Genomic DNA, 21,541 nt, shown 5'->3' with positions numbered 1-21,541 from the left:
AATTCGAGGCAGCATATAGTTGCCTCAAAGTGCTTCTAAGGCAGATTGCAATCTCTCAACTGGCACAATGCATTGAGGCAAACTACTTGCCTCAAGCAGATTCTAAGGCGAACAACTAAGCCTCAGATTTCACCATTCTAAGACTAAATTCACTGGCTGCCTCAAAAGACCTCTTTCTGAGGCAGGGGTATCCGAGGTCAATAATGTCTGCCTCAATATCTTTTTTAGGCTGATTTTGATAGTTTTTGAGGTTGAATAGCTTGTCTCTGATTCTCTACCTTGTAGTGGAGACAAGAGAATAAGGTCACACAAAAAATAAAATAATTAAAAAATGGCTAGATCTTTGGAGTTTGGGTTAAAGTTGGAATAAGCTTAGCCTGCTGAATCAATTGGGATCGGGTCCATTTGAATTGGGCCGAAATTTTTTAACCTAAATAGACCAATTTCGTTCTGAGCCAAAATTAGCAAAAAAATTTACTTTTTGTATTTGCATGAGCACAACTGCACAAGCACATCAGTACATCACGTTGTACATTTTACGGTTTTGCTCCTAGTCCTCCGGTGGGACCCGCATGCAAGCCAGTACTAGTTGATCTGCGTGATGCCACTCTTACTTGCTTCACTTCACTTCTCTCCAGCATCTCTGCGGTCTGCACACATCCGCCATGGCAAGGCCGCTGCCTTCCTTCTGCCTCCACCGGATCAAGTCCTGCGGCGGCGCTGCGCCGCCGCCACCGCCGATACGTGCCAAGGAGCAAGCCTTCTGCGACGGCAAGCGCGACGACGGCAACGCGAAGGACGAGAAGGTGGAGGAGGCTATGAAGGGCGGCAATGATGCCGCCGCCGTGGGGAGGAGGAAGGTGATGGTGGTGGCCGACGGCGACAGCGAGGATGCCCGGACGGCGCTGCTGTGGGCGCTATCGCACGCCGTCCGGCCCTGCGACACGGTTGTCCTCCTCGGCGTCGTCAGGGGAGGCGGCGGCAACTACAAGAACCGTGCGTAAGCCTGCAGAATCAGCTCGCTCGATGCGATCATGAACTTAATTAAGGTAAACATATTTGCTAATTGCTAGCGATGAACTTCTCTTGTTATGTTCTGAATTAGGAGGTGATCCAACTCCAAGAGGGTGTCAGCAGCTGGAAGCGATGAGGACCATCTGCCAAGCTAAAAGACCAGAGGTACTTCAATTACAAATAAGAAAAGATAATAGAAATTTATCTGCTTAAGTCGCATCTGTCATTCTTTTCCGCACTGAGAAAAAACAGAAATATAATTTATCCTCGAGCTAGTAGTATCTGCAACTAGCATTTAGCAAGTGATATCTAATAAATATAAAAAAGGAGAAGATAGAGTTAGTGGTCACTTTCTAGAGCCTGTATTGGCCAAGTTTGGGCACCAAATAAATAATTTTCAGTATTGACTTGGGTTTTTCAACATTTCAGAGCTAGATTATATTTTAGGAATTAAAATTTTTTTTTGCTTCAAATCGCGCGGTTGGTCTTTTGGCTGTATTTGAATAATATTTTCATTTGTGTGCAGTACAATGTGCAATCGTACTATGCTTAAACTACCGCATCATTGGAACATAACATTGGCATTATCCACCATAAAAACATGATTAAGGGGATGCTACTTGTAACATCAAAGACTAAGATTTATGTTGATGTTGCAAGCTAGAACTGCTACACATTTAATGTATCAGTAATGGTCAATACAGAGGAATCTCTGATCTGATGCCATCGATAGCTAATTACTCAGCCTGGTCCTCCTAAAATAATTGACATCATTGGGGCTAGTACAGCAAGTACCTGTTGAACATTATGTGGTGCAAATTTTCTTTCCAGCGACAGAATCCAACTGATCGACAATAGGGTTCAATTATTTATAGAGATGATCTTTATATGTTGATTTTTGATGCATTTTATCTGTTATTTTCACATATATTTCTCTCGGAAGAACAGTAAACCCAAGGTACCATGACCCGTCAAACCCAAATCTAGCTCAACAGAAACCAAAGCATGTGGCCCAATTGTCTTAACCTCGGAGATGCGTATCGCTTAATCAGTAGAAACCGGTGTTCTTACCCATTGGAGCGGTTTGTAACACAGGAATTTTACAAACAGTTGACCCACGAGTAATCAGGTTATATTGTTATCCCTACCCACATTCAACAAAAACAAAACTGATAAATTCTTAGAGATGGGTGTCCGCGAATCCATACTTGATTTAGTTAAAATAATTAGTTAGTTAATTAAGTTAAACTAAAATAAATTTATGGATGGCTCTCCCTGTAAATTCTCTTTGCCGACAACCAGGTGATCACTCTCTGGCAGCTCTTATCTTTTCAGCTTTTGTGAAAAAAAGGAAAAATAGTGGGCAAGCAGGCTAAATAACCAGTTTCTTGGTTAATCGAATCTTCTTCCCCAACATGTCGCAGAGACAACGCATTCTATGTCAAATAGTAGCAAAAGGGCCCCATTTACTGTCAAGATCAAAGAAGATGCACGGCGAGACAGCTGCAACTACAAGCAAAGATCACAGCTGCCACAGGGATGCATGTGCTGAGCATCATCAAGGGGTGCATGCATGTTCCCAGACAGGATCATCGCCCTTGACCAATGACCATGTTTCTCAAGATGCACCCTTCATTTCTGGCTTGATTTCGACGCCTTGTTGTGCCCCAGCTGATGTAGAGTGGACAAATGAACTCAGTGGGTCCCGGGTTCATGACCTTCGAATCAGAAATTGAGTTTCATGTACTAATCAATAAGCCTTTTTTTTTTCTTTGTTTCAAGAGAAAATCAAGTTGCTACTTCCTCCAGTCAAAATTATTTGACATTTTGGATATAGCGTGGTCTTCCATATGCATCTTTGTCCACTATTTTAACTAGAATATATTAATTTAATCCATTAAGTTTAAAATATTATGAAATATTCTAGAAGATAAATTCACACATATAATTTTCATATTATGAAACTAAATATTTGAAAAGTTATTGATGGTTAAAGTTTAACTTAGATCTTATTCAAAACATCATGTATTTATGACCAGATTGAGTGCTTTTTAAGAGCTTGAGAATTTAGCGAAAGACGGATACAATGTGACTCATGTTTTTGTTCTACCAGGTGCATGTGGAGCTTTTGGTGACGGAGGGGAAGGAAAGGGGGCCAGCGATAGTGGAGGCGGCAAGGAAGCAAGGGGTGTCGCTCCTAGTTGTCGGCCAAAAGAAGCGGTCCGTCACGTGGCGACTGTTGTCAATGTGGATGGCCGGAATGAGGGGCACGGTAGGAGGCACCAGCGCTGCCGACTACTGTGTGCAGCACGCGGCGTGCATGGCACTGGCCGTCCGGCGCAAGAGCCGGCGAGGGGGAGGCTACCTCATCACCACCAGGCGTCAGAGGGATTTCTGGCTCCTAGCTTGACATCTTTGAGTGTTGTGTTACACATGCATTGTGTTGTAGGTGCGACTTTGGAGGTGATAAAACAGTGGAATAGTGGCAGAAGAAAGGCACTGAAGTTTATAGATATAGGGAAAATGCAGTTTGATTGGTGATGCTGTCTTGTGTTGCATCTGTTTTGTTTGTTGCCTGTTTAGACTGACATGGAAGCGAACATTGAATCCATTGATGGTTTGCATTTCTCAATAAGAATCAAGCAGCTTCTGGAGTTTCGTGTTGTAAGACCTTTTGAATGTTTACAATTCAGAAGTGTTGTTCCAAAACAGAAGAAAATTATTAACTGAACAGCTAAGAAACCATAATTTGGGTAAAATGTTGATGAACAGCTTACAAACTTGTGTAGGCAGGCTCAAAAAGGACAACTGATGAAAGAAAAGTAAGCAGAGTTTGTCATAATACATCATGGAAAGAGGAAAGTTGCAGGTGCTACACGGTCAGTATGAAATATATATTATCTGCCATCTAACATGACGCTCCTTATAATACCTATATCAGTTAAACTTGGGAAAACATATTACATCATATTAATATTAAAATGAACTAAGATCCTGCAGGAAATGTCAACAAACTTGATCTTTGCAGATGCCTCACAAAAATGAGAGATAACTAGGCAGGTACTGCACCAATACCCCAGCTAATCATGGTTGTATCATAAGCAAGCAAAAGACTAGAAGGAACATAAATAACGCAGGGGCCAGCGTGCATGGCAGTAGTAGTAGTGAACTGCGGTGCTCTTCTGGAGTTATATACAGGTAAACACAACATCACTCTAACCTCAGCGCTCACTTGTAAAAACCTGAAAGGTGGACACCAAGCTGCTCCAGGCCAGGACCTAAGAAGCCGGAGGAGATTCTAGAAGACGGTACATTGTGATCTCTTGCTGCTTGAAGTACCTCCGGTCTTCCTCGTCCACAAGGACCAGATTCAGGTAGTACTTGACACTGAATTTGTTGTTTATGTTGCGGTAAGTCGGGGTCAGCTCATAAGGCGTCAAGAACAGCCTCACTGGAATAGATTCACCTGCAATTACAATTCGATTAAGTATGCAACAAACCAAAATCAACATCCTTGAAAAATGCTAAGGCGTAAGTTTGCGCTGGCAAATATTGGGGCAAATCCTGGTCCATCCACGTGTAATTAAAGGATGGACCCACGTTTGGCCCAATCCCAGCTCCCCCAAATGGATTCAACATGGGCAAGCGCTAAAGCACCAACTGCACCTGACCAGATTCAGGCTATGAACCATAGGTGGTGTTACATACTGACAGATTATGGCCATGGCCATAAACAGCCGAAGAAAAGGTGTTACTTTATGCATTAGGAAAAAGTCTACATAACCCCTTGAACTATCGACCGGTGAATACCTAAAACCCCGAACTACAAAACCAATCATTGTAGACCTTGAACTTTGCAAAACCGTTTACTTAACCCCCTAACCTGGTTTCTGAGGTTGTTTTCGCCTCGCTGGCACAGGTTTTGCCACGTTGGCACTGGTTTTGCCACACAGTCAGGGATGGAGCAAATGGAACCCACCATTTCGCGTCGTTGGCACTGGTTTTCACCGAGGGCTAGCTAGCTACAGTTATGAAAGGGTGGGACCGTGGCAACTCATTGCCGTCGCGCACACAGCCACGACGTCAACATTCAATGCATAGAGGGCACCAACAGGTAGAGCACGATGCAAGGAATCCCTATTTGTTGCTCTCGAGCATTGGGCCAGCCAGAAAATCATTGACGGCAAGCACAAAGCACAGCGACTCTCGAAGCTCAGCCACGGATCGTGCTGGCGTCGGGCCACAAGGGATCCAAGGTGTGCATAAACATTCGGAGGACCTAGGGAGGCTCACCATGTTGCAATTTGGCGTGATGGGGCTCGGGTTGTGTCGGTCGACGATGAGTGGCGGAGGTCTCGACCGGAGTTGGGGAAGGGGGTCAGCGCAACAGATCCGGTGGGGATTTGATGGGAATCCGGCTCGATTCGATGGGAATGACCCTGGGCTACCTTTCTCCGTGCTTCGAGGGACTCGGCTGGGGCAGATTTGAGCTCGAGGCATTGGATTTTTGGTGACGGCGCGCTGCTGCAGTGGGGAGGGAGCTCGACTTGCTCTCTGCTCTAGTGTGAGAGAGAGGAAGCAGGTCACAACACGTGATCCATCCATCGACAGGCATGGTGCCCAGCTTTGCATTCTCCATCTCCTTCCCTCAGAGCCCGTTGAGGTCCTCCAAGCCTCGCATGGCAGCATCGGCCTACCACGCCCGCTTCGTCAGCCCCCCATGCCACTCCCACCGCATCCTCGCCCACCTCCACACCCACATCTTCGTCGTCCGCGCCTGGGTGTAGGACCCGACCTCCGTCGCCTCTGGCCTCGCGCACGTCAACGCGCTCCATGCCGCGCTCGGCGATCTCCCCAAGGCCCAGCCCGTGCTCTCTGGCGCCGCTAGCAGCAGCAACGACTGCCTCCTTGACGCCTTCCTACGCCTCGCCGACGCGCACAGAAGCTTCCAGGAGACCATCGTCTAGCTCAAGCAAGACGTCACCAAGGCCCTAGCTGCCATCCGCCGCCACAATGGCGCGCTCCTTGCCTCTGCGCTCAAATCGCAGCGCAAGAGCTAGTCCGACTCGCAGTCGTGACCAAGGACGGCGCCAGCAGGCCCTCACGCCTTGACCTCGGAGGCAGCGTGGAGGAGGTCGAAGTGGCAAGGTTGTTGGCCGAGGCTGCCGCGGCCACAGTGTCTGCCTTTGCGACGATGTTCAACACCACGGCGACCATGTCGGCATCAGCCTCCGTAGCGGCGTGCTCCTGCAAGAGGACGGCAACGCTGATGGCTAACAGGTGGGCTCACTGCCCACTGCAGCAGTGCCAGCGTGGTAAAACCAGTGCCAGCGAGGCGAAAATAACCTCAAAAACTAGGTTAGGGGGTTAAGTAAACGGTTTTGCAAAGTTCATGGTCCACAATACCTGGTTTTGTAGTTCGGGGTTTTAAGTATACACCAGTCAATAGTTCAGAGGGTCATATAAACTTTTTCCTACTTATGCAGGGTTCTTTTGTAACAATGAGGATCCATACAGCTGGTCCTAGATCAAAAGCAGATAGGACTAAAATCTATCGTTCCTAGCAAAACAGTAAGCTCTATAAGGGGACTGATCTTTACAACAAAGAAAAAAAATTAATTGAGTAGTTTGGAGTTATCAGTGTCCACATAATAATTTAGAAGAATTCCCAAGGGCACCACCAGGTAATTCAAAATGAACTTGCTTCTGTCATTGTTTCATACAGGTTCACAATCACTAAAAACTAATTCCTTTAATATTTAGGTACATTATTATTATGAAGTTTTGACTTTTGAGGCATTGAGAAAGCTACAGGTGAAAAAGTTTGCAGTCATGAGCTTAATAAATGCACAGAAATGTTTTACAACACACCCACTGCATTGTCAAAACCTCAGGGCACAGGACAAACATGCAAAAGAACTTAGCATTTGAAAAATGGAAAAGAAGCAATACAATCATTATCATACCTCTAACAGGAGCACCATCCATCAACTCAAACTTTGCAAGAGTCTCAGTTTCAACATATGTGTTAGATCCTGATCCTGTTGATTCCCGACGACGAATCTCCAGCTCCATGTTTTTTATCTTTATTCTGACAAGAAGAAAATATATCTTCCCAATAATCACATCATTGAGATGGTACCTGAAAAATATGGTAAAATATGAACAATACTGTAGGTTTCCAAAGTGAGAAATTTATCAGAATAGACAGACAGATAGGCATATGATCTTACTTGCTTTTGCTGTATTCAAACTCAATATGTAAGCAATCTTCAATTCCTACTTCCATCTGAAAAGGAACATTCAGTAGCATGAGGTGCATAATGAAATACACAATCATCTTTTTTTTGTCAGATCATTCTTAGTGGTCTAACCACGTGAAATAGTAAAAGTCATGCAATTAAAGATATCGCTGAATAGAGCGATAGGGAAACATATTATTTAATTTCTCTCTTCAGGATATTTTAAAAAAGTGTCAAGTAACTACAATCAATTCCATTATACCAGAGCTGTTTAATCTGTATATTTTTTGGTGCAATCAGCTTATTAAATTAAACCCATCAACACAACATTCTTTTCGCAATATTATTGCTCATTTGAATTATAACAACCCTCAGAAGGACAGCCATATTTGGAATATTAGAATCTCATAATGGCAGGGAGGGTCAGGACCGATAATAGCATATCAGATAACTTCATTTTTGAAATCAGGTGCATTGTTCACTTTCCAAAAAAAACACAAGTTAGCTGTGCGAGTTCCTTTGGACCAGCGTGGTACTGTAGCACACGCTTGCTTTATCTTTTATTTGTTATTTGTGATTAGATAGCATTTAGAGATAAGATTATATCAGATTTGTTAGGGGTCATTTAAAAGGTAAGATTAGATTTGTTATCAATTAGAGATAGAATTGGCTAGAAGATAGAGTTGGATTCGATCAGGAACCTTCCATTGGGAGTCCAAAGTCCTATTTATAGAAGTCATGTAATCGAATCAATCAAGCAAGATAAATCAATTTAGTTCCTAGTCCCTTTCTCTTATGTCTCCCCCAATGTTCTAAATCTCCCCAATCTATAGTCCAATCACTACCTTAGCAGCCGACCCCGCCTGGCTACCCTGCCGATGGGTGTTTATCCTAACTTCAGCACTCAACAGTGAACCAGTTCTGACTCAGAGTTCAAGAGCTGTGTTTTCCACACACAAAAAAAGGATCTGGGTGGTTAATGACAAGCAGCAAATTTATCTCTTGTTTTCAAACTTTCAAAACTGATATCTTCAATATTTGATACCTGGATCATGTCCAAGTAAAAATGTATTGATTCTTTCAAAGATGAGGATAAAATGATGTCTATAAGGCCATGAATTAACCCATTTTATGGAAACCAGAGTGTCATGTTATTTGGGTTTTCGGCAAAAAAAAATAAAAAAAAATTGATCAGGCTTCACAGGTTTCTAGAACCTGGTGTGGCCACAAATAAGCTAACATGAACCGCGGGAGAGAAATTTAGTCAAAATTGAGAAGGCCTCAAACACACAAATGTTAATTTGAGACTGTACCAGTTTATTACAGCACTGTCAAGTTCATGCTAAGTTGCTAACGTATTTTACAAGCATCAAATGAAAAGCTTCCATTAACAAGAACTCACCTTAATGCTGTTGTTGATTGTAGGGACAGGAGTGTAGTTTCTTACCTGCCAAAAGACACGAAGATAAGTCGTCAAATATTCTGAAAAAACTCTGCAATTTGCTAGAGCACATAAAAATTAAGAAATCTTTTGTCTTGAATGTGCTAGTTCATATCAATGAAGGCAAAATAGAATGGAATATATATGTTGCAGAGTCATAAACATACCCAAAATCTGGTGAAATTGTTCCAAAATAACAGAAATGAACTCTATGGTTGTATGACTTTCAAGTAGGCAGTATAAATTAAATATATTGGTGGTTATCAACTTACACAGAAATCCCGGTGTTCCACAATATTCCCAACATAGTTTCTGCCAATTGTCACCTTCAAAATGTACCTGCGAGCACATCAAGCGGACTTTAGTCTTTAGAGGTGTTTCAATACTTCACTAAATCTTTTTCTCCAGCACTTGAACACTATTCTCATTATGAACTTGCAGTATATAACAAAAAAGTGAAAAGATGTAAGGGGGGCTCAAGTCCACGGTATACAAATGCAAAAGGTATATGTGTTAAACAATTGATTAATTGTTGGATTTCGCTTAAGCCAAAATGTACATAAATGAGTGTAGGAAATATAATAGTTTCCTCTCAAATTTTAGTAGTCCAATTACACGGGAAATCATATGTGCAAAACCTGCAAGTTGACTATGCATCCTTATCATACAGAGAGGCACAACACTAATCAATGGGACTACAAAATGATACCATGATATGCCAAGCCTACAAAGACACCAAAGGATGTATTAAAAATCAGATTTTATATGAAGCTTTCCATATATTCCACCTTATTAGTGAAGAGCAAATATCATACATTGTGACACAAAAGACAGCAAACTCACAATCCTGTAACTGGTTTTCCAGTGTGGGTACTGGGAGAAAAAATCCTTGAAATATTCAAATTTAAATTTGTAAAATAACAATGTATTGGCAAGGGCAAATTCAAAAGTGCAATTAAATTCGACAAATCAAACTGTCTGTGAGGGTGCAGAACCAACCATGGCCTAGGAGTTTTGCAAAACTAAATTTTGTAACTATAATGAAATCTTTAGCAGCAGTATATGTTAGCGTTTAAGCATCCGCCGGGAGGATAGCTAGGCAGCATCAGCTGCTAAGGGAGGGATTAGATCATAGATTGGAAAGACATAATATTGAGGGAGACTTAGAAGAAAGGGACTGTGAACTAGATTGGTTTCTCTTGCTTGATTACAATGGGTGCTGCACCTCCTTCATATAGGAGACGGCCCTAACAATCTGAACTAACAAATCTTATCTCTAAGACTAACTAATAGATCTTATCTCTCTCTAATCTAATATGATCCCTAACAACTAATCTTATCTCTAACTTGGTGCCACAGTGCGAACGGAGCTACAGTACCGTGACTACTGTTAATATTCGCAAACAGTATTCCATCACATAACAGTGTACAAGAAAAATATGTCAAACGAAATATAATAAGAACGCTACTCTAAATCATAGCATTTGCTTACCGCAGTCTGACATTTGTTCCATTGTAAGACTCATATGGCATTTCAACAGTGGAAAACTCAAATGGATACGCCTTCCTTTCATAGATTTCACCAGGAACATCTAACTCACGTACTGTACAGACAAACAGTGCAATTCAAGCCATAATAGCTTCTCGCATAATAATAATATATATGCAGAGCAAGGATCAGCAGTAAGAACTTGATCAACTAGGCACTAGCAGAACAGAAATTTCAGGAGGCCCTTTCGGCACATGTTAGGTGCTAGTCTAGGCTTCTAGCCAGTAGCCAGGTGATTTGGTCTGACACCAGCAGTCTAACTAAAATACGAGGTATGGCAAGTGGCAAACCTAATATGATACAATGAGTCTCAGTGTGCTTAAAGCCATAGTGATTACAGAACAGTTGTGTCTTTTGGCTTCAGCTTCAAAGCTTGCATTTATTTCTTAAAAAAGAAGAAAACAGTGCCTTTCTGTTTCGTGTAATCCCAGGCTGAGTAGTTTTCATTTGTTTTTCTGTCTTGGTAAATCTGGACCTGTAAGATTTTCTCTTGGGCCAATATTTACTAATTGGTCTATGTTTCCATAAATTGAAGACTTGTAACATGAAAGAAAAAAATCACAAGAAGTCCAGGGCATTGTACAATGCACCAAAAAAGCTATTGGCAAATCATGCACCAGAAACTCACCTAATGAAGTGAAGTCATAGAAGTTCCCTCGGTCAAAATACAGCTCTGTAAGAGAATTGGTCACCCATTGTAAATGTCGGGAACTAGGTGAGCCCAAAGTACTAAATAGTAGACAGGAAGTAATCTAGTAAATCTTCAGAGAACAATTTATTCCATAAACGCACAAGCTTTCAGTACTCTTATACGGGAAGGAAGCCATATCGTATAGAACATGAGTTTTGCATGTAACGCGAAATACGTCCAGCACAGTTGAAAACGTAAGTAACCAAGGGTTTGTTTGGTAGAGCTCCCCCTGATCCAAATTCTCTAGGAAAGCGATTATGTAACTGAAAGTGATTCTCTAGTGATTATCTAAGGTAAACTTTATGCAAGAAGTAATTCTGTGGGGAAGTGAATCACGGAAAGCTGATTTTTTTACCTCCTAGCATCTAGTTTATTTAAGAGAATCACCCCCACGGAATCACTCTGAGAGCTGAAAACTGCAAACTGCTATTTAGTAGAGCTCCCACTAATTCCACTTTAGGAGCTAGTCTGGGAGTTTTGCCAAATAGAAGTAAACAAAAGTATATACGGTAAAACTTCAAAACTTAGCACCATAAATATAACAGCAACCTGTGGATGCATCCATGCCACTGCCAATTTGTGTCAGAAATAATCAGAGACAGCAGCCATCTTAGAATAACATAGCGAAATGGAATATGCACTACATTTTGTGTCAAGAATCATCAGAACAAATAGCATCTTAACACCATAGCAAAATGGAATAAATCCATAACAAGAAACTAGATACTAATGAAGACCTCAAACACACATAACTACCCCAGTAAAGTCATATAACCTAAGCAGCACCTATCAAATTGGCTAACAGTGTGACCATGACATCTCTGGAAGCAAAAGCTTTGTCAAACTTGCTGTAGTATTTGACAGAACAAGCGGCAGTTGAGGGTAAATAGCATACCTATTTGGCCCAGCAACTCAATCTTGACACCCATGTGTTCAATCCTTTTACCTGGGACCGGTGCTATCGATACCTGAGGACCATTTCAGCCAAGCTCAATACTTGGTTCCATCCAAGCAAGGTACATAAGAATAAGCTAATAAGAAAATAGTACCTCTCCAGATATTGTTTCCAGGCTCTGGAAAACAGGGACCATTGTTGTCTTCCCATTGTCCTTAACCGAAACCTGCGAAATGAAAACAGCAGAACTGGTCATTTGTAAGGCATAAGAAGAACCCATGTTTGAATTGCAACTGGTAGCTACATGAGGATATCAAGAATTATACCTGCTTCCTGGTCCTCGCATCAGAGAATGTGATCGAGATGTCACATGGTGGCTTGAATGCTCCAATGATATAATTCTGAACTCACATATCCATATAATTCCGTTAACATAATGAAAACTCACCAAAAATCAGATGCAGCATTTCCATATTGGAAGAAGATTAAGAGCTAAAGTTTCTACATGCAGACATTACTGTTCGTCTGGTCATAAAATCAACCAAATATACAATCAATAATAGGAAGAACAAGTAAATTAGAATATGTGTATCTCGGTCAGATTTTAAGTATCAGGCATGTGAATGTGAACCAAACTTTTCGCAACCGAATTCGTTTCACTTGCAATTCAGATACTCGGCCTAAACAACCTAACCTCCTGGAACAGAAAGACCAAAAATCCACCACTACTCATCATCTCGAGCGAAACAGACAAGGCCCCCTGCTGCCCCTGCGGCTCAAGCGGCCCCGAGGATCACACCTAGGGCCGAACAATGATTAAATTTAGCAAACACTGCCACTGTGCAGCAGCCCCGCCCCCCCCCCCCCCCTACTCTTCGGCCGGATTCACTTGAGCCCGCCGCGATTGCGGAAATCAGACCACCACCAAAGCACCCCAACCCAGCAGCCCGCGCGGCGAAACCCGCCTGCGATTTCGCGCACCGGCCGCGCCGACAACTAGCCACTAGGTTGGAGAGCTAAACACACATCCAGAAGCGAGACGGGCGTGGCTCCGATCGCCCCGCCGAGCCCCGGCCGGGTCCACTTGGCCCAGGGATCGGATTCGGTCGCTTGCTCGAGCGGGTGCAGGGGGGAGCGCGCGCGGGTGGCTAGGGCGGAGGAGCGGAACGAAGGGGAGGGGACGAGGAAAGGGGGATGTTGCTAACCATGGCAGAGACGGTGGCGGCCGGCGAGGTGGGAGACGGCGGCGCTGACCTGAGATCGAGATCGGATGCCGGCGGGGAGATCGGGCGCGGACTCACTGAGGTGAGAGATGGACGCTCCTCTCCTTCCCCTCTCTTGGAACGCGACAGGCGCTGACGGGTGGGCCCTGCTGTCATCTCTGCGATCTGAACTGGATGTAGGGATCTCAACGGCCCGATCCTCGTTCCCGAGGAATTCCCCTATTAGCGATAAAGATGGAATCAATTTTTTTCTGTGAAAATTTAATGGGAGAAAATTCTCCCCGTCAGATATAATGGGGTGGGAACGATTCCCTATCTCCGTCTCTGTTTTCCTACAAGACTAATTCTCTGAAATACTTAAACTCTTCGTGACCCATATATGCAAGGAACGGCCCAACTAAAATTCAACCCATCAAAGCTCGTCAGCCAGCAGGCCCTTCACCGTGCTAGTGTAGCAGGGACGGGGAACCCGTCGGTATATTTCCCCACGCGGGGATGGGGATGGGAGAATTTTCTCCCCCGCGAGCGGGGACGAGGACAGGGACGGGGAAAATTTCCCCCAATCGGGGCAGGGATGGTTACCTATTCCCTGCGGGAAATTTCCCCGTTGACATCCCTAACTGGCTGGAACAGATCGCACCTCTGCCAGATGCAACCAGAGAATAAAAAGGGAAGAAGAATAGTATTATCATCTAGACATTTGAAAAAAAAATATAAAACATCAGAGAATTGAATTGGCTGCAACAAACAAAGGAAAACAACTAAAGTTATCTAATTGCACACATATCAGGTGAAGAAACTAATGATTAGATGCTAGTTGAACCGTTAAGCACTACCGTAGATAAAGAAAAATAAGGAAAGAAATGGAACGAGCCTAGCCGATTGGACATAAAATGGAAATACAAGGGCATAGAAGTGTATACCAGATGATAGCCATTGGCAAATAAGTGCTCAGTGGGTGATTGGGCATCCCTCCTAACAAATCCAATGCTAGTTGCAATTGCAATAACCTGAAAACGAAAGCCACCCATATTCAGATTTTGGAGCCAGAAAACTGAATTTGAAATATGGCTTGAAACAAAAAATCAAAAAAAAAAGATTTAGCAGCTTCAAAACTGACATCACATTACATTCGTCAGAACACCTTATTGTAAAGATACTCAAGAAATATTTAAAACATAAATTACTAACAGAGTGGTCAAAGTTTCATAGAACTGAACATATACCTTGTAGTTCTCGTCTTAGGCACAATATTTTCACCATGATCTCTCTGTCCATTGATGATCATCATTTGTAGTAAGAATCTCAACAGTTTATCAATATAAAAAAGGAAAAAGTCCATATTGCCTCCCTCAACTATTGCTCAAATATGTTTCCTCCCGAACCGTAAAACCAGATATCCCACCTCCTTCAACTATTCAAATCGGTGCAATTTACCTCATTAACTAGTTTTGATGGTGATTTCGTCCTACGTGGCGCTGATATAATGGTAGGACCCACATGTCAGATGGTATCTCATCATCTTGTTCCTCCCTCTTCTCTCTTCTCATCCTCTGCCCGTGCGTACGGCTCAGAGAGAGTAGGAGACGCCCCGTCCCCCGCCGCCGTCTCATGCCTCCTCGCCGCCAATGCCAACCCCACCCTCCTCGACCACCTTAGTCGGCTCAAGTGCAGGTTCCCAACACTCCAGGGTAGGCACAGCATCGGCACGCTGGGCTATGACCACGCGCCCACAATGCCACTACCCTTGAGCGTGCCGTGCGCGATGGCTATCTCGGAGTGGTCGTGCCTCGGGGACAGGAGTTCAGTCCGAGAGGCAACGTCGAGGTCGCTGGAGCTGTATGAGCAGGAAGACGATGAGAAAGAGGAGGTCGCTTCGCTAGAGCAGGACTTGCCGCAGCTGGGGATACATTCACTGAGCATGCCTGCAATGTTGCGGTAGCACCGAAGCATGGGTGGACGAGAGGGTGTCACCTCCACCCACGGCAGCATGTCCAGCACCATAGCGACTAGCCCGAGCACCACCATCGTCGTGTCATCCCCTCCCTCGGCGTCCTCACTCCCAACCATGCACCCGACCACAACCGCCAACCACTTCGCTCACGGGTGGACGAGAGGGTGTCGGGTGGGGGTGGCCCGAGGTAGAAGAAGATGATGGACATCCGGTGATGCTCAGGCTCAGCTGGGCAAACCACGGTGACTCGGGCTCAGATATTTTGAAGAGAGAGAGGAGGGAGAGAGGAAGGAGATGAGCGGCTCCAGTTGGGCTCTAGGGATCAGGAACACGGTGAGTGGCTACGCTATATGTGTTCGGCCATCAGAGATGGGAGAGAAGATTGGAGCATCTTAGGTCGATTAAGCTTGGCCGAAGTAGCTAGAGGCTAGGACGACACTGGTTTCAAGCTTGGATTAGGTCTAGAGGCTACCCATTGGTCTGGTGATAGAGCTCTGTGGCCGAAACAAATGCGACACGATGCTAGGGCATCTCGGTGTATGAGGGCTCTAATTGGGGGCTTGACTAGCTAGCAGTGATACCCTAGATGGTGTAGACGGAGGGGATTAGAGTGAGTTCTTACCGTCAACGAGAAATTGGGGAAGGAGGCGAAGGCGGCCTAGATTGGGCGTTTTGGGCTCGATGCAAATCGAGGTCGAAGGAGCAGAAAAATGGAACCAGGGGAGTGCGACGATCATGGTGGTGTGCTCGGATCGAGCAATGAAGCTTCGAGGAGTGGTGGCGGCTGTTGTCGAAGCTTGAGAAGAAAAAAAAAAGGAGTGATGGTAGAGGAAGCAAGGGCGGGCATGTCATGAGTGAGAACGTGTGGTCGGGAGGGTGGTCGAGAGTGTGCCATCTGATTGGAATGTCTACCTGCACAATAACTCATACCACGTGTTATCTGACATGTGGGTCCCACCACCACATTAGCACCATGTAGGACAAAACTATCATCAAAACCAGTTAAGGAGCTAAATTGCACCGATTTGAATAGTTGGAGGAGGTGGGATATCTGGTTTTACGGTTTGGGGGGGGGACATATTCGAGCAATAGTTAAGGGAGACAATATGTACCTTTTCCTATAAAAAACAACTACGGAACAATTTGCTGTGTGAAAGAAGGTTATCACGCTATTTAATGCGCCAACCAATCCAACCACCTTTAATCAACCCACAATCGGAAAATCTCTTTTACAAAATCGAAAATCACACATTATAAAACAAAAAAAATTAAAAATAGTAAAATTCTTAAAACAAAACAGGAAATCAGGTATCATAAAAAAAAAAGGAAAACTGATGACCGCAAGATCTCTATTACAAAACAAGAAAACACTCATTCTAAAACTGGAAAACCAATTAACGAAAAATCTCTATAGGAGTTAGAATGAGTGTTTATATATATATATAGGAAAACTAGTCTGTACTCCCGGGAGTACAGACTTCCTACTATGATATACCACATAAATAAACTGGATATACTCTTTTATCACTATAAGTATACTTATATACTCATTCTAAGATACTCCAATGTGAATTATATGAAAAAATTGAAAAAGTTCACCAATTTTAATAAATTTTGATAATACTTTTATATTTGTACATAAAATATAATATACTCAAAAAATATATACAAACCACCTAAAAAGTATACATACCACTTGGATGATCTTATATACTCACATGCTCCATGTACATACTATTTATCACATGAGATACTCCTTATGTTATGAGATACGTATATGAGAGTACATACTCCCGGGAGTGTGTGTATATATATATATATATATATATATATATATATATATATATATATATATATATAGGACACCTATTCTATACTCCTAGGAGTATGTACTCCCACATGCAATATACCACCTAAACAAACACTTTATACTCTTTTATCATTTTTAGTATACTCTAATACTAATTCTAAGATACTCCAACATGAGTTGTATGAAAAAAAATTCAATGTTAGCCTTTCATTTTTGCTATATACTCTTTTTTATACATAAAAGAAGTATATACGCAAATTAAGATAAAAATCATGGAATTTCATAAAAATTTTCGTGGGATTTGTATTGTAGTATCTTATAATTACTAATGAAGTATATTTAAAGTGATAAAGAAGTATAACTCATGTGTAAAAGTGGTATATGAGAGGTGGGAGTACATACACCCAGGAGTACATACTAGTTTTCCTATATATATATATATATATATATATATATATATATATATATATATATATATATATATATATATATATATATATATATATATATATATATATATATATATATATATATATATATATATATATAAAAGCTCCAAATATAACTTTGGATTACAATTTGAGAGATGCCTTTGTTTACTGATATTGTAGCAGGTGTGTTAACAAAATATGATCAATTGAGCTAAATCGGCAAAATGTGCTTTAGCTGTCGAGAGTTTTTGGAACAGTTATGCAAAAAAATCTATCACCATGCAAAATTGGGTTATAGCTTAAAGAATCTGACAACAATAGAGGAATTAAGCCGCAAACTTGAATAGTTCTATTTCATGGTTTGAAAGGCCCTATTTACAATTGTAGAGATGTGGAAAAAAAAAGTTAAATAGGTAACACTAATACTGCATTTAGGCTTGAAAGTCGAAACCTGGTTGATATCTTCCATATCATGTTTGTACTGATGCAGAGTGCATGACTGAAGCCACTGTGATAGTGCTCACTCTGAATCCATGACTGAAAACATTGTGATACGACCCTAGAAAATTTACAATGAATTGGATTGGGCACCTCTTTGTTTCCACGCACAGAACCAAATAACCATCAACCACCCATACGTATCAATGTAAGTCGTTCAGTAATGGAAAGAAGCATTAGACACCACCTGTAGGAGGAATCCTTGAGCCCACGAGCAATTCAGGGGGCATCAGCATCGTCCGATCACCCAACATTTCAAAGGCTTCTGGGACCTGAATTACAATTCAAAATTTATCAACTCAGTAGTCACAACAGTACAAAGCAAAGGTTCTATAGAGAATAACAAAATGCCGCCCCTCACCTAAGGAGTTAACCTCCACACCTATGTAGTACTTGTGTACACACATCACTGCCTCGAACTCGTGTGCAGCGTGGCACTGGGCATCCCTTACCACCTCTTGGGGGGCTCGGAATGCAAGTAGTTGACATTGTGCAGATCGTGATCCTCCACGTGCCACCCGAACCAACTGAACATCATGACGACATATAACACCAGCGATGTAACCCTAGTACTTCCTCCAGCATGCACCACAACAGCAAGTCGGGGCTTCAGGCCACACCGTCTTGCCCAAATTCACCGGCGCCATAGCCACTGTAGGCAGCAGTGGACTTCTGCTTTTGGTGGTTGGGCCGAGCTGCCGTACAAAGTGTGATTTAATGTGCAACCATCAGCTTTAAGTATTGTATCTATTTTTCAACACCAAAGAGCTCCTCCAAGACATCATTCATTTGCCTACATTCGAAGAACTATTGTTCCAGAGCAGCTGGCCCAGGTGACAGTTGTCCAATTATCTAATTTCACGTCCAATATGTTGAGTTGCCAGGGTCCGCGCATTGGAATCCATGAAAACTATCCGTAGGTATCTTGATATCCCTTAAACAAGAAAGTATACCCCTAAGTATAAGGATAACGAAATCCTATTTGAAAAGGAGTCCAAATGCCATATAGCAACCCCTATATATGTAGCCAGGTGACCTTGCGAAAATGAGGACATACACGACAATCCCAATCGCACTGCCATCTAGGAGCACATTCGCAAGTCAATTGACATTGACAAATCACCGAACAGCACGCAAGGAGCCTTCGCCGACTGTTGTAGATCCCATCTAGGCTAGCCACAACCTCCCTTATAATCTATCTTAAAGATCAATATAAGAACATATGACCTAGAATTATTATCCTTTGATAGATCCAAACCTGTATAAATCCCTATCTTTTAGCGTTGGATTCTACAGGAGGCAGTATCTGCTACTTTCATCGCGTATTCATAAGAACAGTAGCTCACCTGCGAGTTCATCATCCTCGGCTACCCATCAGCTGTCTCTCCCATCGAGGCCGGTGCTCAGATTTGAAGTCTCCACTGACCAGAGCCCCTTCTCTGACCGGTGCCCCTTCTCCACCACCCCATCTCCACCTACCAGAGCCATCCCCAAGTCCAGCCTCTCAGATCCCAAGACTAGCGCTCAGATCCCCAGCACCATCATCCCCAACCCTTCTCCGTCCGACCTCTCCAAGTCCGGGCATTCACCTCCCCATGGTATGCCATCTACTCATAAAGTTTTGGTACTAATTTGAGGGAAAATTGGGAGTCTAATACGATCACAACACTTGTGAATCTGTCTCTTGCCGTGAACCATGCTAGTTATCAGAAAAGTTAGCTTATCGTAAAAGCTTTTCCGAAAAAAGCTATCTCAAATAGGACCTAAGCAGGACATGGGAAGAGAGGAACAAGTGTTAGACTTTATGTGTTGTATTGCATGTTTGGATGGGTTTAGAATTTGTTTAGTATTGAACCTCTTATCTTTTTTATGAGTAGTATTGCATGGAAAACTAGTTTTATTCAGTTCATATGTGTTGTATTGAATCTTTTATTTTAATTCATGTGATCAAGTTATGTTGTTATGCCCGTCTCATTTTATATGAAACTGTTTTATAACTTAATTACATGCTATGGAAACATGCTTAATTTCATTGGTCCGAGGCATGTAATTGTGTTGAAAAACATGTTAATTAATGGAACTTCTTGATACTTGTATTGTATACTAGTTAATTATTTCTTGTGGGATTACATAAATGTACTGCAGCCTGGCTATTTAAATTACATGCAGTTTTATGATATAGTGTTGTTTTGATAATATTAGAACCAGGCATACTAATACAACGTTGTCTGTCTTTTAATGAAAATTACAATGTTCTTATGTTTAAATGCTAAAATTTAATGAAAATAATATCATATATGTGATTATTTAGATGTCATACGAGTTCATACGATTCAAAGCATAACAGTCACTTAGGACAAACAATCTTCCTAAAAAATCAGAGTTGAACAGCAGCTTCTCAGAAAAACTGTTTAGAAAAAACTGTCCCAAACAAGACCTTAAGGCCACGGCCGCTCCAGCCCAAGACCTCTGAACAGTCGTGCGTATGAGCAACGAAGAATCTGAACGGCATGCAAAGCAGACATCAGTAGAGGGCTCATGCACATTTTATCGAACACGTATGGGGCGCTTTCGGGGCACGTGATGCGGTACAAGGTTGGCCGGCGGTGCAGCGGAAGGCCGACTCGTGCCCTCCCGGATCGGAGTCGCAGCAGTATGAAGCAGGCGCGGTGGGAAGGAGGTTTGATCGGGGAGGCAAGGAGCGGGAGCAGAACTCAGCGGGGAGGCGCCATGAAAAATAGCGCAGAATTGATTAGGTTCTTTTAGCCGAGAAGAGATTTAAGGATCAGAGATTACTTTAATACGACAATTGATAATTGATTCTATACATTTTCGTGAAATTGAGCGCACAAAGCTCCAAGCCGTTGGACCTTCTCACTCAACGAAGCAATCGATGCTCCACGCCGGATGCTGTTAAACTGACGAATATGTGTATTGATCATCGTGCGGGCGTCTAAGACTCTGTTTAGCTTATATTTCTGTACAATTTGTTTCTTAAAGAGTCAGGTGGAAAATATATTCTGCTTCTTAGGATTGTGTAATTTATTTTTATAATCCGTTCACTGATAATCTATTGTAAAATTCTACTATTTGATATAGCTTCTGTAGAATCTATGAATAGAAGCTATATCAAATAGAATCTAACGGACTAGGTGGTGAGCGAGTAGTGTGGACAATATCACTATAACATTAATATCGTGAAAAACAATCGTATGACATCTAATCTCATATATTTTAGTCTAGATCTAATTTATAGTAAAACATATGAAAAAAATATCGTAAAACTTATTTAGAGACAAAGAAAATCATCTACATGAAACTGAAAATGAAATAAATTATTACATGTCACACTATAAATTAAGTTCAAACTTAAATGTATGAGATCGGATCTGGACTATTTCGTAGCCTTCTAGGGTCTTACGCGGCCTAGCGAGCCAGTGCAAGAATATTTAGCTTTTTATCATTCTACCAAAATAGTAATTCTCTATTATGAATTGTAAACCTGATAACAAATTTATTACTATACTAAATAGCAGAGTTATAAAAAATCAAATGCCCCACCGGCGCACGATGCTCCAAAGTCGTCGCATTGATCCTCGATGAAAATGATCATCATCGCCTGAACAAGCCAACCTCCCCTTCTCCTCCTTCCGACGACCAAGAACGCCGGGCCGAGCTAGGACCAGCGCGCCAGCCATGGCGGCGTCGGCAAGGAAGCTCGTCATCGCGCCACGCCTCGCGGCGCGGGAGGCTCTCGGCCTCGGCTTCGGCCCAGGCCCCGACGGCGCTCTCC

The 21,541-nt window shown here is 42.6% G+C and overlaps 2 protein-coding genes and 1 pseudogene across 2 annotated transcripts; 2 read left to right on the top strand and 1 right to left on the bottom strand.

Moving 5' to 3' along the window:
• Positions 1 to 642: 642 nt before the first annotated feature.
• Positions 643 to 3,902, top strand: LOC133906100 (uncharacterized). The gene is made up of 3 exons (XM_062347886.1): positions 643 to 996; positions 1,106 to 1,179; positions 3,128 to 3,902. Exons 1-3 carry the CDS (start codon positions 666 to 668, stop codon positions 3,422 to 3,424), a joined length of 702 nt encoding a protein of 233 aa, XP_062203870.1. The 5' UTR covers positions 643 to 665; the 3' UTR covers positions 3,425 to 3,902.
• Positions 3,903 to 3,951: 49 nt separating this feature from the next.
• Positions 3,952 to 13,220, bottom strand: LOC133906099 (vacuolar protein sorting-associated protein 26A-like). Its single transcript, XM_062347885.1, has 11 exons — positions 13,038 to 13,220; positions 12,159 to 12,233; positions 11,987 to 12,058; positions 11,833 to 11,905; positions 10,875 to 10,919; positions 10,190 to 10,301; positions 8,970 to 9,036; positions 8,659 to 8,703; positions 7,248 to 7,303; positions 6,981 to 7,156; positions 3,952 to 4,480 (listed from the first exon to the last, which is right to left on the bottom strand). The coding sequence occupies exons 1-11, from the start codon at positions 13,209 to 13,211 to the stop codon at positions 4,293 to 4,295; spliced, it is 1,083 nt and encodes a 360-aa protein (XP_062203869.1). The 5' UTR covers positions 13,212 to 13,220; the 3' UTR covers positions 3,952 to 4,292.
• Positions 5,583 to 6,385, top strand: LOC133906202 (uncharacterized; annotated as a pseudogene).
• Positions 13,221 to 21,541: the final 8,321 nt, after the last annotated feature.

The sequence above is a fragment of the Phragmites australis genome, chromosome 23 (genome assembly GCF_958298935.1).
Source record: "Phragmites australis chromosome 23, lpPhrAust1.1, whole genome shotgun sequence".
Taxonomy (NCBI): domain Eukaryota; kingdom Viridiplantae; phylum Streptophyta; class Magnoliopsida; order Poales; family Poaceae; genus Phragmites; species Phragmites australis.
Note: the sequence above shows the minus strand (reverse complement) of the source record. Positions and strands in the feature narration are given on the sequence as shown.